Source organism: Ustilago hordei (assembly GCF_900519145.1).
Source record: "Ustilago hordei strain Uho2 genome assembly, contig: UHO2_contig_18, whole genome shotgun sequence".
Lineage (NCBI taxonomy): Eukaryota > Fungi > Basidiomycota > Ustilaginomycetes > Ustilaginales > Ustilaginaceae > Ustilago > Ustilago hordei.
Window position 1 is genome coordinate 108,299 of NW_024545264.1, and position 18,199 is coordinate 126,497.

At 49.8% G+C, this 18,199-nt stretch overlaps 4 protein-coding genes across 4 annotated transcripts; 3 read left to right on the forward strand and 1 right to left on the reverse strand.

The window, feature by feature from the left end:
* Positions 1 to 6,911: 6,911 nt before the first annotated feature.
* On the forward strand, positions 6,912 to 8,228 carry UHO2_06302 (uncharacterized protein; the record flags this gene model as incomplete). The annotated part of the gene is made up of 2 exons (XM_041556310.1): positions 6,912 to 7,332; positions 7,375 to 8,228. 2 exons carry the CDS (start codon positions 6,912 to 6,914, stop codon positions 8,226 to 8,228), a joined length of 1,275 nt encoding a protein of 424 aa, XP_041412244.1.
* A 625-nt stretch (positions 8,229 to 8,853) lies between these two features.
* Positions 8,854 to 9,840, forward strand: UHO2_06303 (uncharacterized protein; the record flags this gene model as incomplete). The annotated part of the gene is made up of 1 exon (XM_041556311.1): positions 8,854 to 9,840. One exon carries the CDS (start codon positions 8,854 to 8,856, stop codon positions 9,838 to 9,840), a length of 987 nt encoding a protein of 328 aa, XP_041412245.1.
* A 1,108-nt stretch (positions 9,841 to 10,948) lies between these two features.
* UHO2_06304 (putative RPL25 - ribosomal protein L23a.e) lies at positions 10,949 to 11,404 on the reverse strand (the record flags this gene model as incomplete). Its single annotated transcript, XM_041556312.1, has 1 exon — positions 10,949 to 11,404. One exon carries the CDS (start codon positions 11,402 to 11,404, stop codon positions 10,949 to 10,951), a length of 456 nt encoding a protein of 151 aa, XP_041412246.1.
* Positions 11,405 to 15,214: 3,810 nt separating this feature from the next.
* On the forward strand, positions 15,215 to 16,879 carry UHO2_06305 (putative general amino acid permease; the record flags this gene model as incomplete). Its single annotated transcript, XM_041556313.1, has 1 exon — positions 15,215 to 16,879. One exon carries the CDS (start codon positions 15,215 to 15,217, stop codon positions 16,877 to 16,879), a length of 1,665 nt encoding a protein of 554 aa, XP_041412247.1.
* Between the last annotated feature and the right edge of the window lie 1,320 nt (positions 16,880 to 18,199).

Below are 18,199 nucleotides of genomic sequence, written 5' to 3' on the forward strand. Positions count from 1 at the left end.
ACGTCCTGGCACTTACATTGATCCTGGTTGATTTCAACATGGGTTGTTCCAATTCATTCAAAAATATTGAGGTTCATAACAGCTCTCTAGCTGCTACTGCTAGTGCCACATACTTGGCTTCCACAGAACTGTTTGCCACCATTGGTTGGAGCCAAGAAGACCAACTGCACACAAGCCTGTCGATAGTGAAAATGTACCCAGAAGTAGACCTCCTGCAGTCACATGAACCAGCCCAGTTGCTGTTGGCCCACCCCATGAGTATCTGTCCTTTTGTCTGGGTCATTGCTGTCAGACTCACCTTTGTAGTTCCCTTGAGGTATCTTAGGATCCATTTAGCAGCTGCGAGGTGCTCTCCCAATGGGTTCGCTACAAATCTTGCACATCTACCAATGGCAAATGCAATATCAGGCCTGCTGCCTTGTGTGATCCACAACAATGATCCTACAAGTGAAGCATAGTTTCTCACCTCTTCAGCACTTGTGATGTCTCCCTCTCATGGCTTGAGAGTATTGATTGCTTTGGTTGCAGGTGTTGAGGCTGCCCATGCATCATCCATTCTGAATTTTGCCAGAGTTCCTTTGATGTACCCACTCTGGTTGATTGAGATGGTACATGCTTCACAATTGTATTGTATGCTTAAGCTGATAATGTGGGCCATGTCCCCTTGGTCAGTGATGCTGAAGATGCTAGAAAGTTGTTGTTGTACCAATTGTATCCATGCAGCAGTTGCTCTGATAACAAGCAGATCATCTACATAGACTGCCAGGAACACCATTGCATTGTTTGAACCATGCATATATATGCATGGTTCTGATCGACATTGTCAGAATCTGAAGGCTTGTAGTTGCTTGTTGAGTGCAGCATGCCACAGGTGCCCCACTTGTTTGAGGCTGTAAAGTGCCTTCTTTAGTCTGTAACACTTTCCATTGGTCTCATTCATTTTGAATGTTGGGGGTATCTGGACATAGACATCCTTGTCAATCTTTCTGTTCAGGAATGCCATACTGATGTCAAGTTGAATGACATGTAGTCTGTACCTGCAGGCAAGGGTGAGTAGCATGTGGACAGTCTGTAGGTGGACCACAGGGCTGAAGGTCTGATCATAATCCAGGCCTTGCCACTGTGCATACCCTTGAGTGACTAGGCATGCTTTGTACCATGTAGCCTGCTGTTGTGTGTCAAGCTTGAGTTTGAATACCCAACATATGCCAATGAGCTTGCCATCATTTGGGGTGTCAGCAAGCTCAAACACATCCATCTTCTTCATACTGGCCATCTCACTTATTATTGCCTCTTGCCACTTGTCCCAGTTGTCATGCATCTTCACTTTGTTGAGTGACAGTGGTTCTAGTAGGATTCCATTGGCACTGTGCATCTTCACTTTGTTGAGTGACAGTGGTTCTAGTAGGATTCCATTGGCACTGTGCATCTTCACTTTGTTGAGTGACAGTGGTTCTAGTAGGATTCCATTGGCACTGTGCATCTGTTGACCACTTGCAATGAGTGCAGTACCATTCATTACTGTGACAGTGAATGCCATGTGGTCGAGATGATTGTTCCCAAATGTGAGTGCCTGAGTTCCCAAACATGTTGCTGCAAAGGCCAGTAAACTGGGTTGAGTCAGTGTCTCAGCAGGAGTGGGCCCAAGTACAGAGACATCATCATATATGTCTGTCATTATGTTGCTGCCCAGCATTCTGAGTAGAGACACGGTTTCCAGATCATTCCAGAGTACCTGGTCTTGGCTCAGTGAACTGTTCCCCCCCTCAGATGGAGTGGCATCAAGTTTGGCTTCCAGGTCAGCAGCAATCATGTTGAGGTCCACCACAACCTCACCTGCTGCCTCGATCTCAGCCATCATATGATCCCATTCCCAGTTGTAGCTTGGTGCATTTGGTGAAACTGAACATGAGCTCGAGTTCCTCTGGTGGGAGTAAGATGGCAGATACAGTGTTGCATCATCATTGGGTTCCTCCTGAACATGGTCATCACTGTGAGGGAGCCATGTGTATGACTGTAGGAGCTCACTGTTCCTGGCGAGAACTGGTGGATGAGCTGGAGTGGCTCCAGGTTCCAGTTGCTCAAGTTCTGAGAATCATACATCCTTTGAAATGATGATGTGGTCTAGTTCCAGAAGCCATACCCAGTGGCCCTTGACTGCACATGGAGCATCTGAGAACCCCAAGTAGACTCCATGGAGAGCTTGTGTGCAGAGGTGCTTACTAACTATCAGGTGTTTTCACAACCATGTTGTGCAAGTGTTTCCTCTGAGGATGATGTATGCTATGCAGCCGAAATGCCAGATCTGGCATAGCTCAGGATGTTTCCTGTAGAAGAGCTCAAAGGGGGTGACATGTCCCTGCATTGTTCCTGCCAGTCTGTTGTGAATGAAGGCAGCCTGGGAGATAGCATATGGCCACCAGCATTTGGCCACATTAGCATCATAGAGGATGCTTCGGGTGATCTTTTGAATGATTTGGATCGCCCATTCTGTGAACACATTGTCAGAATGCTGTTGGGTTGGGGAGGCAGTGACTTTCACACCTGTTGAGGAGCATAGATCACAAAAGGCAGTGGACCATAACTCACCTTGATCCACCCTCACTTCTTTAATACCATGATCAAATACTACTTCTGAGGGCTTCCGATGTGTGGCAATGCGAACCTCGGAGAACCACCATCCTGCCTCTTGAGCTGCTTGACCCTTGTTCATCAGTCCTCATATCCAGATCATACCTGAGTATGCATTGTGAATGATAAGGACATAGGCAAATGTCATTGTGCCATGCAGTGGTCCCATTACATCCATGGACACTAGCTCAAGTGGCACTTTAACATGCTGAGGATGAGCTGTGGTTCTGGCAGTTGCTTTGCTCTGAACACAGATGTCACAAAGGGTGCCAGGATGAATAGCAGGGGCCAAAGGAATGTCATGGGAGAGTGTCACCATCTGTGTTCACAAGGTTGATTCATGACTGGCATGACCTAGTCTGCGATGCCACAAGTTTGCCTTGCCATGGGTTCCATGAGTGCTTTCCATATGTGAAGGGGTTGCTGTGAAGGCAAGGGAGATGGCAGGCTTGGCCATTTTGTCATTCCAGATCATTATGGCAGCAGCTGGGTAACCATTGCCACTCATTGGTACACAGATCACATGACCATGTTTATCCTGAACAGTTACAAGTTGATTCTCAAATGTCACCTTGCCCTGAGCATGTGTGACTGATTTGGTCCTGATAAGGTTCATTACCAGGTTAGGGACAAGGAGACAGTCTTGATATGTCATCTGCTCCCAGCACTGCATCTTGGGACTGAAGCTTAGGAGGCTGACTGTCTCTCCCATCTTGGTTGCTGAGAGCTGCCCACCATTGGCAGTAGTTATGCTGACTGCTTCCATCATGTCTCACCACCCTTTCCCATGATGTGTGGAGTTGACCATCACACAGGATGCACCTGAATCAAACACAAACAGTACAAGCTGAGGTGGTATGCTAAATGGTGCTGGCTCAACTTCTGTGGAGAATGCTAAGACTGGCACTGTATCCTATTCCTCCTGAGGGTTCTCAAGTGGTAATACTATACATGTATTAGCACAGCCTTTTGGCAGTACCTTGACCTTGCCATCTTTCCAACAAGTGTGAGCAGCATCATTAGGGCAACAGTTAGCTGCATGGCCAAGCTTGCTGCATGCCCAACAGTTAATAAGTGTGGCAGCATGCTGTCATGGGCCTGGATGCTCAAGAAGCAGGAGGGTCACGGGTTCATATGGAAGGAGCACAGGTATCGAAGAATCTAGTCGAGATCAGTAGAGAGCATGGTCGTAGTGCAGTCTCCATGGAGACCATGGACTCCTATGGACTCACATGCAAAGGAGGGCCAAGCACAGCCACGAGGAGGACCAAGCTCAAGGAGCAGGCACAGCCACGAAGAGGACCAAGCTCAAGGAGCATGCAGATGGTTACCACTCAGGGGCTCGAGAGACAAGAGCCAAAGGAACTGTCACTGATCAAAGGAGGAGGAGCAGTGTCAAAGGAGTCGACACCAGGTCATGAGGAGGAGGAGCAGTGTCGAAGGAGTCGACATCAGGTCATGAGGAGGAGGAGCAGTGTCGAAGGAGTTGACATCAGGTCATGAGGAGGAGGAGCAGTGTCGAAGGAGTCGACACAGCTCAAGAGGCACAGGGGTGCCAAGCAGGAGAGGCCCCTGAGCAGTACTCGATGAAGAAGGTACTCTCTGGAGAGAGAGAGCAGGAGCAGCATCGCTGGCGATGCTGAGTAGAGGTATATAACCATGCTTTCTCATCATCATAGGTCGAGTGGATCCTCATCCACTCTACTCACCATACAACTAGTCAATACTTTAGAAACACAAGTACTCATTAGTTACAGTCAGCATAGCAGCAATCTATCAAGGTTGCTCCTCATTGTAGTGTGTGTGTTGTATCACCACTACCTGACATCCGAAGGCGCCCATAGCAGGTTAGCAGTCCGGATATAGATAGAACCAAAGGCAGTAGTCCACTGCGGTCCGGGGATCACTTCAAGCATCAAGTCAACACACTGGACACTCGTGTTGATGCCACCAATCTCATCACCAACACCATCAACCTCATCATCATCAACACTCACACCAGACCTTGGTGTCATCATAACATTGATATTGATCATGCCGAGCTACCCCTGAATGGAGTGTCCACAGAGGTCAGCCGAAACCTACGATAGTATATCCAACGAACGCCACCTGCTGTCACTGCGCAACTTGATAGTCACCGATACCGAGACAATAGCTGTCGCACAGTTTGATAGTCACCGAGTATCTCGACAGACCGACCTGGGTTTCAGGCGCGAGACCCCTGACACATGCAATGCAACCAGCTCTGACTCCTCAGTTGTGCAGCAGCGAATCATAGGTGTATTTTCAGCAGCCAGCTCATAGCATTGGTGGAGGACATCTGATACACTCTCAATAGTCTGGTTTCTACCATGTACCTTCTCGTGCAATACAAATACTGAGTTAAAGAGGGCATTTTGACTGGAGGGAAGAGCATGTTTGAGGGTCCTATAATGGTAGTCCAGCATCCATGTGTCTTTCAGGTACTCATGTAGTTCTGATACATGTGCTTCCCATTTGATGAGGAAGTCATATGCATGACTCCCCACTTGATCCCAATGCAGATCCAGAATTACCACAAGGAGCTCATACTCTTTAATGTTGGAATGTACTGTACATTTGTTTACTGCCCAATCAAAGAGATCTACTGCAATGAGCATGGGTTTGTCACTGTGCTTGGCAAAGTACTCAGTGCATAACTTGTTGGAGAAGCTCCACATGATGATTGAGCTAAGCATTGAGTCGGCATCTTCGAAGGTAGTTGCCTTTCTGTCAAGTACATTTCTTGCAAAAGGGATGACAGATAGCATTGCGAAAATCTTGCATTGCCATGCATGCACTGAGGCCACTCTTGGATCCAGGAGTTTGTGATCATCCCATCACATCTTTTCATTCAGGCTTGAGAGGACCCTAATGTCAGGGGTCTCGCGCCAGAAACCCAGGTCGGTCTGTCGAGATACTTGGTGACTATCAAGTTGTGCAACAGCTATTGTCTCAGTATTGGTCTTGATGAGCTAGTTGTTTGGTGACTATCAAGTTGTGTGATGACAGTGGGTGGCGTTCGTTGTATATACTATCGTAGGTTTTGGCTGACCTCTGTGGGCACTCCATTCAGGGGTAGCTCGGCACGATCAATATCACTGTGTAGGTTATGATGACACCAAGGTCTGGTATGGGTGTTGATGATGATGAGGTTGATGGTGTTGGTGATAAGGTTGGTGGCATCAACACGAGTGTCCAGTGTGTTGACTGATGCTTGAGGTGATCCCCGGACCGCAGTGGACTACTGCCTTCAGTTCTATCTTGATCTGGACCGCTAACCTGCTATGGGGCACCTTCAGATGTCAGGTAGTGGTGATACAACACACACACTACGATGAGGAGCAACCTTGATAGATTGCTGCTATGCTGACTGAAACTAATATATACTTATGCTGAAGTGATAACTAGTTATGATGGTTGTGTAGAGTGGATGAGGATCCACTTGACCTTTGATGATGAGAAAGCATGGTTATATACCTCTTCACAGCATCGCCAGCAATGCTGCTCCTGCTCTCTCTCCAGAGAGTACCTTCTTCATCGAGTACTTGTACAGGGGGCCCCTCTAGCACCACTCCTGTCCTCCTTGAGCTATCAACTCCTTCGACACTGCTCCTCCTCCTTGCTATCCTGCTTGGTTGGCACCCCTGTGCCTCTTGAGCTGTGTCGACTCCTTCGACACTGCTCCTCCTCCTTGCTATCCTGCTTGTTTGGCACCCTTGTGCCTCCTGAGTGGTGTCGACTCCTTCGACACTGCTCCTCCTCCTTGCTATCCTGCTTGTTTGGCACCCCTGTGCCTCCTGAGTGGTGTCAACTCCTTCGACACTGCTCCTCCTCCTCAGGACCTGCTTGCTGGTTACCTATACACTGCTCCTTCTCCTTTGACTGGTGATGGTTCCTTTGACTCTTGTCTCTCGAGCCCCTGAGTGGTAACCATCTGCATGCTCCTTGAGCTTGGTCCCCTTCGTGGCTGTGCCTGCTCCTTGAGCTTGGTCCTCCTCATGGCTGTGCCTGGCCTTCCTCGCATATGGCTCAGTGCTCTCTTGCATGTGAGTCCATAGGAGTCCATGGTCTCCATGGAGACTGCACTATGACCATGCTCTCTACTGGTATCGACTAGATCTCTACCTGTGCTCCTTCCATATGAACCAGTGACCCTCCTGCTTCCTGAGCATTCAGGCCCATGACACTTTTCACTGCTCTTGGCTTCCATATGCTATCACTAATCATCAACCATAGTCAGACACATTCCCCGGCAAAATATGTATGATTCACCTCCCCAACTCAATGGCAACAGCGAAAGATGCATCACTGAACGAGAAGTCTACCATCTCTCGTTCTCAAAGTGCATCACTTACAAGGTGGAGAGGCACTCGAGTAACGGCTCTGCCAAACTGCACTATCTCTCTGGCCACCATGCAACACAGTACCAAGATAGGCGTGACAGCCTGTACACTGCCAACATTACCCTTTGTGATGCTTCTGGAGCATTTCTGCAGCGATTTGGGCCTCCCATGCAGTATGCTGCCCAAGCCATGAAGGAAGAAGCTGCCATAGGAAATGATCTGCTGATGAACCTCACAAAGCACACCATCTGCAACAGCAAGTCCAAGACTGTTCGAACCAATTCACCACCTTCTGCCACCCATGCAGGCTTGGATACCCCCAGCAAGTCAGACAGAAGTGCTTCCACTCAATCCTCCAGGGCAGCTAAATGACTTGCAGCACCAGCACTGGTGGCAACCTCTCGATGTGCAGCTAAGCCAGCTTGGCCCTGGCAGGAAGCTGCTGAGAATTGCACTCTTGAACCAATGTTGGACCTACCTGAATTGCTGCCTACCATACATGAAGAAAGCATGCCTATCCAGACTCTGTGTGAGGATCCCCAGCATGCACACATCTTCAAATGGATCCACCTCGGTGTTTGGCATGATCAAGCTTACCAAAGGCTCCAGCTCACAGCAGACACCCTTCAAAACAATGGCACACACACAGCAAGGGAGGCTGTTGGCAAGTTCTCTGAATGGCTACAGCACTATACTACCAAGCATGTCTCACCGCTTGTTGCTGGCAACCAGATCAAGACAGGTCTTTGCGATGAATTTGCAGCTATCCTTCACCAACAAGAGTCGATTCACTATCCATGGGTGAAAGAGCATGTTGCTGGCTATGACAAGTTCTGCCATCCTCTCTACTTGACCTTTGTCCCATTTCGAGGCTTCACCATTGGAGATCACACCGACATGGCTGACTCTGCCATCTCAATCCTTCTCAACTTTGGCCAGCATGCTGTACTTGAGCTTCCTGACTACAATATCAAGTTGGAACTTCAGCCACTGGATATTGTGCTGTTTTGTTCCAACATAGTGTACCACAAAACCACTCAGCACCTCTCAGATCAAGCTGTAGGCAGTGATGTGGCAGAATGCTGGGCAATCACCTGCTTCTTTCATAAGGCCATTGAGCAGCACATGGAGCCTTCCATCCAGAACATCTTCCATTATGTGGCCAAAGTGCACAGTGACACTCAGCAGGGAGAGGGGAGTCAGAAGCAAGGTGAAAAGAGACAAAAACAGTAGCACAAAAGGCAGCTCAAGAGAGGTACACTCTTTTGCAATTGAAATTGCAATGGCACCACATACTTTGACTTTTGCCATTCAAGAGCCACCATTGGACCCTACAGCGAAGTGTTGCATCCAAATTGACCCAGTCAAATCAGCTGGAAGCACTACTCAAGTGCCACAAGTGCCAAAAGCTCGAAGGTTTGCATAAATCAACCTCAGTCTCACAAAAAGCATTGGAATCCTCATTCTTGTCTATCCATGGCGACATTGCACAACGATAGTGGTCTATGGTCACACAGAGCTTCTACCATGGGTTGACAACATCCATTCATCTGCTTCGTCACTTTGTGGTTGGTGCATTGTGATCGATTGGGAAAGGTGCGCAGAGATGAGCCACCTGGGAAAGGTGCGCCGACAGAATGACAGCATCCTCCGGCTACCTCAGCTGTTCGGAGCGGTAGATATCCTTCATACAGGCGAACGACCAATAGCACCAGTCTTGCTTCGCAGTCGAAACATTCTTTTCCACAGTCCTTTCGTCGATGAAGGGTACTACGAACAACTATCCTACCTCCGTCTCTAGTCTCCTCTGCGGGACAACTTTCCTTTTCGTCCACGACCTCGTCCTCCAGCGACTGGAATGTTTCCTGACTATCCAGAGATAAGTCGATCTACTGCTTTTCCCGATCCTATCGCCGTGCATGAACTTTGCTCCTGGGCGTTGTACGAAAATCCTCCGCCCAAGACAGCAGAGAAGCAAACCCTGGGCGTACCCGAGAAGGAAGATGGAAAGATCATCCTTGCTATCTCAAACTGCAAATACATATATGTCTTTCACACGCAGCCACCGGGGCTGTACTTGAGTGGAGAACTCAAAAAGTATTGGTCGGGCGACAGCGATTGTATGGCTCTAACCTTCAGCTACGGTGGAGAGAAGTTGTATTGTGGATTGAGATCAGGTGGGGTGGTGGAAATGCCTTGGGATCAGCCGAAGGGTGTTATGCCTCAGTTCCGGTATTTGGCGAAGAAAGATGCTGGGTCAGTCACGCAGTTGAAAATGCTCTCGGAAGGAGAGTTGCTGGTTGTGAGGATCAATGGGGTTGTGGAGATGATAGATACGATGACAGGAGAGACAATAAGAAGATATGAGGGCCATGTGAACTCTTATCAATACGGCTTAGGGTTTGCTGTTGATCCGGATCTACGGTTGATGGCCTTGGCGGGGCTGGACAGGAGAGTTAGAGTCTGGTCCCTTCAATCCTCCATCCCACTCGGGACGACAGCAACAACTTTAGCTCCCAAGAACTTTTGTAAAGATTCAGAGGTGAACCTATGGGATCAATCCCACCTACCAGCTTTTCGAGAAGCCCATCCCCCACCAGAAAACGCCGAATCCGGAACCGCAGCAGTCAGAAAAGGCTCAACACTTAGCACCACAGTCTTCCCAGCCGACATAAAAGCTCTACATTGGAACCCAAGGAGTATTTGGGAAGGATGCGATAGAGATGAAGCCATCGCAATCGAACAACTACAGGAGGAAACAGGAGGTAGAGGAGTGCCGGAGAAACGATGGAAGGATCTGTACGTTGGGGCTGGTGAATGGGTTTATCAGTTTAGATGGCCCTAAAGTGGCATCCGTCAGCGCCGAGATCTGGTATGATTCGGCTGATGTGTGTTGATAGAAGATACCCTATTAACACGTCTGCTATCACAGCTTATGAGAGTGACAAAAGACGAGCGCGGATCAGAGACGATGCTGCTGTGATGTGTACCGTCAAGACGCTGTCGCATGGAAACTATCGCTCACACCTTACCCGATTGTTGTGCCGAGAGGAAGGCAGAGAGACAATACAAACAGACAACACAGATAACATGAACAGAAGTAGAAACGAGGTTGAGAACGAATGCATTGAATAAAGAGAGTGAACAAGCTGATGAGGAGGGAAGAGGAAACTCAAAGGATAGGAAAGGTCTCACAAGCTCAAGAGAGCGATCTTCCCGAAGGCGAAAGCGTTCCCCCAAATGGTCTCAAGCTCAGCAGAGAAGCACAAGCAGTGAAAAAGGCAAGCACACATGAGAGTCAGAACCCCCTCGATCCCTTTCATCTTGATCGCCCTTCGTCATCTTCTGCACAATAATCTACGGGCTTTGAGCCTCTGCAGCCTGTACTGGTCCAGAAGATGGCTGTGAATGTCATCGCCACCAAGTCGTTGCGAATGCAAAGCCAGTGAAGAGCAACTCCAACGATGCGAAGAAGAGACTACGGCGAAGAAGATGGATGTGAGGGAGGGGGGTGACCCAAAGCCTAATTCGAGACTTAAGAGACGCTCTGGTGGACGTTTGGGTCAAAAGATGGGAATACCTGCAAGAGGCACCCCTGATATATGGGCGCGAAAAGGAAGTATGATTACACCGTGTGAATGAGAGATGCCATGAATGCAACGCAACAGTATACGGGCAAGTAGGAGAAGAGAGGATAGAGTAGAGTTTGGGAGTTGGACGTAAAAGCAAACCCGAAGTTCTGGCTTGAAGTCGATGCGCCGGAAATGTCTTTCGGTACCTCGTGGGGAGTTCCGAGAGACGTCGATGATCGAGGCAGACGTTGGAGTTGCTGAACACCGAAGCGGGTGAGTTGACCCTGTTCGATGTTGATCCTATCCCTTTTTGGGTTCTCGAGTGACGAACAGAACAGTCATCATTCAAAAGAAGCGCCGCTTATCGAGAAGCGAAAGCGTTCAGAGGAAGCCAATGCGGTTGGAAACGTCAAGAGCATCCTGGTCAGGGGTAAGACGAACGAAAGCCTTCTTCTTGCCATCAGGGCGGATCAAAGTGTTGATCTTGGCAGCTGAAACATCGTAGAGCTTCTTAAGAGCACCCTCGATCTGACGCTTGTTGGCAGCACGGTCAACAATGAAGACGATGGTGTTGTTCTCCTCGATCTTCTTCATGGCCGACTCGGTGTTGAGAGGGTAGAGGATGGTGCGGAAAGCATCCATGCGAGGAGCGTGGGGGATAGCCTTGCGAGGGAACTTGGGGTTCTTGGCAAGGTCGAGGGTCTTGGGGCGACGGAAGGTGGTGTCGGTGCGGACCTTGCGAACCTTGGCGCCGGAGGTACCCTTGAGGGCAGCCTTCTTGGCGGCAGTGGCCTTGACGGCCTGGGGCTTGTTCTTGGCAACACCGGCGGCGGGCATCTTGATGTGTGAAGAGATGTGTGATGGAGGTGGTGGTCTTGAGGATGGTGAAGCGGGCAGCGAGCGAGACTCAGTCTCTCGAGCTTCCAGATCGCGCAACTCGAAGAAAAACGAGACGTGCGAGCAAGTCGAAACTAACAGTGAATCCAGGCGCGAAAAAGAATTGAAATCGGCCGAAGAATAATGGTCACGTGATACTGTTTTCTTCCTCTCTCGCAAGAAGCTGTTAGACTTGAACGCGATTTTGAATTGTTAGATCCTTGCACACTCTACAAGTTTAAAAAGTACAGGAAGCTAAAACAGCACATCCCCCGAACCAATCCGACATGATCGTTCTGCGCGTGACCCTGAGACTCGGATGAGATTCTATGCTCTGACCATGAAGGTAAGGAGAATACGGACCGAGTGTGAATCACTCGTTGTGTGACGTGCTGATATGAGAGGATCGAGGGGGTAACAATGGTGTGCTTTCAAAGTCAATCAACGGGGCACGCCACTTTTGAAATGTTGATCAGTTGGAAGAACTGTGCGGTGGAAGAGACGATTACTGTAGGTGCTCACATGATGGACAAAGCTTGTTCGTCGGCCCCACTTGCCCGGAATTACCATTCAGGCAGAGGCGAAAGCTCTAGCTTGTTCACATAGGTGCGCTTTTGTCAGTGCGGGCGCTCGACTGGAAGTGCAAGACGTGATGCAACGTATGCCTACACATGTCACTGCCGATGAAGCGGCATCTGGCAGCTTACATCTCGCGCATGCTGCATCTGACATGCCCAGGTACTTTACAGTACGACAAGCTGGTTGACGAACTACGCTGCTACTGTAGATACATAGCAACGCAAGCCACACGTGGACTACGCACCCAATGTGGGGAGAACAAATGAAAACTTGGCGATGAGCTTCACTCGATCTCGTCCATCCGTCAGAATCGCGATACCCTGCATCATCAAACCATCCTCCCTTCACTCCCGAGAAGCGATACCAAGAAGAACAGCTTAGGGCCTAAAGGCTTTATCGGTCCTCGGCCTATCACAGGCGATTCGGGAAGAGGGACGCGGGGAAGAAGAAGAGGAGCAAGCGACGTAGTCCGGGGTCGCCTAACCGGCTCAACCGTTCCATCGCAAAGAGGGAAAATCTGTTCTCCTCGTTTGTCGTGGGGCGGGAGAAATGAATGAGAACGGAGATGGAAATCAGATGCTCTCTCTATTCTTCTAGCGTCAAGAGTCGTAAAAGGAGAGAGTCGGAGAGATTGATGTGCCTGGCGGCAGGGAGGTCACGTTGCCAGTCTGTTGCCGGACCGCCTAGATCGCAGGTGAACAACAGAAGAACCAACGCAGCGATGACAAATGAGAGAGGAAAGAGAGGCGCAATGTCAGATGTCTCGCGGTTGGAGGTGACATTAGATTACATTGCCCTCGCTGACTGCTGAACTTGAAGCTCGTGATGCTATTCGATCTGCTATTCATGCATTCAAGTGATCTTATGAAGCCACGATGCATCGGGTGGGTCGAGGGTGGGCGCAAGGTACGAGACACTCGTTCAACGCCATCCACATACAAGACGAAGCAACGAACGCCTGCATTGTCACCTGATGTCTAGGTGAGATGACGATTTACAATTGTGCTCACCCAGTATATTGACCACTTCCTTTGAGATAAGGCATCGTCGGCAATCACTGCATGAGGGCAGACGTCGATAGCAAAGTTTTGTGTCGAGCGTTGAGGAAGATAAGGCAGCAGAAAGACAAGATAGCGAATGGTGGGAGCTGCGATTGTTGCCATGTGAGGTCAACTGCACGGATGAAGCCAGTTCGGTCTGACCCACGGTGGGGGAAGGTGCTAAAAGTGTCTCTTTATTGTCTTGGTCACACAGGCTAGCAACAGTGGATCCCCCAAGTCAGGGCCATCTAAAGTGGAAGTATGTAGCTGAGGTCACACGCCTTCCATCCTCATCCGACGAACAGCTCGAGAGCCAGAGCATAGCTTGCCAGACGGCGGGACGGAGAGTGGCAAACAAAAAGAAAAGAAAAAAGAAAAGAAAAGAAAAAAGAAAAGAAAAGAAAAGAAAAAAGAAAAGAAAAGAAAAGAAAAAAGAAAAGAAAAGAAAAGAAAAAAGAAAAGAAAAGAAAAGAAAAAAGAAAAGGAGAATTGAAAGCCAGGCGAGCTGTAAAAATCTTTTGGCTCAACTCGCTTACTTGTCCGGACCGCCGTTTTCTGCAGACTTTATCTTTCAACAAGACAAACGGGGTTCCATTCTGCAGAAAAGCAGCCACACAAATTGGAATCGAAATTCTTTTCTTTTTATTGCAATGACCGCCGCCGGAAGCACTTGGTGGACCTGCGGTGCTTCGAGAGAGCCGCTGTCAAACAGCATCCGAGCAGTGTCATTTTGGCAAAGAAGTAAACATTCTCGTCGCCGTTGTCCCTTCTCCTTGGAACCAATCAGAGTTGATCAGCTGAACTCACAGCGCAGCAGCTCTTATACTGCTTTCCTAGGTTGCTAGACAATGAGACAGGTACGCTTCTGATTGGCTGTTTGCCTGGTTATTGCTCCAGACCCGTTTCAACGTCGGCCACTGAGATGCTTTCCTGCTCAATGCCAGTTGCCCGGTTGTGTTGAACCTTGTAGCCAGCCAATGACACTGACACGCATCGTCATCGTCGACATCGATTGGCATCTCAACACAGCTTTCCCAATTGTCATTCTATCAAAGCAGCAACGCTGAGCACAAATCTTTGCCAACCTTTGATGTGCCTGTGCCACTCACATCTTGTGAAGTTCGAGGATACAAATGAGGTGATCAGCATTCCAACGGAAGAAGAAAAGTGGGACATGAGCGCCGCCAATGTTCGTATGTAGCCCTTATCTTGGGTCAACCCTGGAACCCACCTGTTCCCTGCAGTATCTCAAGCCAAGTCGTCTCCATACCTCCATAAATTAAAGCCAAAGGCCGTATGCCCCACAGTTGCCAGCCTCAGTGTCAAAGATAAGGATTTAGGCAGCACCCACGAGCATGAGGCCCAACAGAGATAGAGACCAACATCAAATCCATACTAGGACAATGGACAACTGCCGAGGTTGGTCAGGAAACGTCGTCTGAATGGCGGGCCAATTCGCCATTGTTGGTTGGCCCTCTCGACTTCGTTCCTGCTTGTGATCTAGACTCCCACTTCCTGTCTTTCTCATGGCTCCTTTCTCCACTTTCTCTCCTCTTCCCGCCCGCTCCAACGCCGTTACTGCCCATCGCCACGCGGAATTGCCCATCTGCATACCGCCTCAGTGTTGGCTTAGCCAACCGTGGCCGCTTTCTCATTGCCTTCGGCCTCTGCTCTTTCGCCGTGAGTTTCGCCACCTTACAGTATGTGTCTAGACCCACTCCAAGTGCCCGTCTTCAGCAACAACGCAGGCACGGCAATTCGCTTCCCGTCGAGATACGCATCGCCTTGACAGCTCACTTTCTTCTGTGTCTGTGTTCCTGCTCCACTGTGCAAGCCATGCGACTCTCGCCTCTGCACAATACACCCACGATCTGCTCGATAAGCCGAATCTGGACCCCACACTTGTCTGATTGTACTATCCTACCTCATTGGCTGCCCGTTCCCCTTCCCTTCCTCACAGCAAGCGAAACTCCTATCTCTGCCTATGATACCGCGCTCTTTCACCGCGTTTCCAGACAAACGACTCCGCCATCCCCACACCTTATACAAAGGTATAAAGATCCCACTCTGAACAGCCGCACCACCTCTTATCCCCCATCAGCGTCTCCCTCCTTCCCCATTCATGCACCCCTTAGACTCATCCCTTATCACAATGGCCGCTCACTACTCTCCCTCGGAGGAAAAGGTCAAGTCCGACTCCTTCACACAGAAGCACGATGTCTATGTCGCCACTCTCGAAGATGGTACCGATGCCAACCAGACCAACGCCTTCGACCAACGCAAGGGTGAAGAGCTCAAGCACGCCCTCCTTCCCCGTCACATGGCCATGATTTCCATCGGCGGTGTTATCGGTACAGGTCTTTTCCTCGGTACTGCCTCTTCCCTCCACAACGCAGGTCCCCTTGGTCTCTGGCTTGGTTACCTTCTCATGGGTTCCGTCTGTTACGCCATGATGATGTGTCTCGGGGAGATGATCTCATATCTTCCCGTTCCTGGTGGCCACATCAAGCTCGCTGAGCGTTTCGTTGGAAAGCCTCTTGCCTTCGCCATGGGCTGGAACTACTGGTACAACTGGGTCATCGTTCTCCCCGCCGAACTTTCCGCCGCTGCCGTCCTCATGTCTTACTGGTCCGACCTCAGCCCTGCTATCTGGATCACCATCTACCTCGTCATCGTCGTTGCCATCAACTTGCTCGGTACCCGTGCCTACGGTGAGACCGAGTTCTGGTTTGCCTCGATCAAGATCATCACCATTGTCGGTCTCATTATCCTTTCCATCTGCATCGACCTCGGTGTCGGCAAGCAGGGCCGTCTCGGTTTCCGCTACTGGAAGGAGTTTGGTCCTTTGAACCAGTACAAGAACATCCCAGGTACTCTTGGTCGCTTCCTCGGCTTCTTCTCCGTCCTAATCAATGCCGCTTTCTCCTTTATCGGTACCGAAATCGTCGCCATCGCATCTGCTGAGGCCAAGAACCCGCGCAAGTCTGTCCCCAGCGCTATCCGCAAGGTTTGGATCCGTATCTGCCTCTTCTACTTCCTTGGTACCTTCATGATCGGTCTCGTCTGCTCTTCCCAGGCTCCCGAGCTTACCAAGGGTGCCAAGACCGCCGCTCGTTCCCCCTTCGTCGTTGCCATCAACAACGCCGGCATCAAGGTTTTGCCGTCACTCGTCAATGCCGCACTCGTCACATCAGCTGTCTCGGCTGCCTCTTCGGATCTCTTCACCTCGAGCCGTGCTCTCTACTCGCTCGCTATCGGAGGATCTGCTCCCCGTATCTTTGCCCGCACCACCAAGGGCGGTCTTCCTTACATGGCTGTCGGCGTCTCGGTTCTCTTCTCCTTCCTCTCCTACATGTCGGTCCGCGATGGTGCCAGCACTGTCTTCGGCTACTTTGCTAACATGACCTCCATTGCCGGCCTCGTTACTTGGTTCTGCATTGGTGTCATGTACATCCGCTTCCACGCCGCCATGAAGATTCAGGGCATGTCGCGCGACGTCCTCCCTTACCGTGCATGCCTCCAGCCCTTCTGCGGTTACTGGACCAGCGCCACCACCTTCATTGTCATGCTCTTCAGCGGTTGGTCTATCTTCCTCAGCGGTAACTGGTCCACCAGCGACTTCATCACCAACTACATTCCCATCCCCTTCTTCATCATCCTCTACATCGGCAACTGGTTCTACAACCGTGGAAACGGCGCTCACATCCCTGCCAGCGAGGTTGACCTTACCACCGGTCTTCGCGAGATCCTTGAGGCTGAGGTCCCTGAAGAGAAGCCTACCACCGTCGCCGGCAAGGTCTGGAACTTCATCTCCTAGACAAACAAACATATATACCCGTCTTCACAAGGCTTCTTCTCTTTCTCCACCTTGTATCCTTGCTACATTTTTTCTTCTCTCACATCTCCTAGGTCTCATGCACTTTGTAACGTAACAGTTGAAGATAACAATTAGTATACGCCGTTATTGGGGCCACAATCAGGCTCCCTTACCACAGTCATTTGCTTCTGGTAATGCTTAGTATTTTGTTTGTATGGATCACTATCACAAGCACATATATATACCTTGTTGCTATCTTTAGTCATGTCCGAGTCAGATGAGTCACCTCTTCTGTGACCTCCTGAGTTGCCGTTTTCTGCTATGCCCCTGAACCGTTGTCATGCCAACCTTCATGTATTTCGTTGTGTTCATTGCTTATGCACACATCTGGTCCCTCAGTGTCTCGGCTGCAACTCGTGCATTCTTCTTGAGATGCCGACGCATTTTCAACTTAACGCTTTCTTTGTCACGGTCAAAATTGACGATCCCTCTCTCCAAGGCTTATCGTGCGAATGGATAAAAGCGCATTTTTCAAAGGTGAGCGAAGGGGTGTCAGGGGTCTCGCGCCTGAAACCCAGGTCGGTCTGTCGAGATACTCGGTGACTATCAAACTGTGCAACAGCTATTGTCTTGGTATCTGTCTCATCAAGCTAGTCATTCAGCGACTATCAAGTTGCACAGTGACAGCAGGTGGCATTCGGTGTATATACTATTGTAGGTTTTGGCTGACCTCTGTGGACACTCCATTCAGGGGTAGCTCAGCACAATCAATATCAATACATAGGTTATGATGACACCAAGGTCTGGTGTGAGTGTTGATGATGATGAGGTTGATGGTGTTGGTGATAAGGTTGGTGGCATCAACATGAGTGTCCAGTGTGTTGACTGATGCTTGAGGTGATCCCCAGACTGCAGTGGACTACTGCCTTCGGTTCTATCTTGATCTGGACTGCTAACCTGCTATGGGGCGCCTTCGGATGTCAGGTAGTGGTGATACAACACACACACTACAATGAGGAGCAACCTTGATAGAATGCTGCTATGCTGACTGAAACTAATATATACTTATGCTGAAGTGATAACTAGTTATGATGGTTGTGTAGAGTGGATGAGGATCCACTCGACCTTTGATGATGAGAAAGCATGGTTATATACCTCTTCACAGCATCGCCAGCGATGCTGCTCCTGCTCTCTCTCCAGAGAGTACCTTCTTCATCGAGTACTGTTCAGGGGGCCTCTCCTGCTTGCTTGGCACCCCTGTGTCTCTTGAGCTGTGTCGACTCCTTCGACACTGCTCCTCCTCCTTGCTATCCTGCTGCT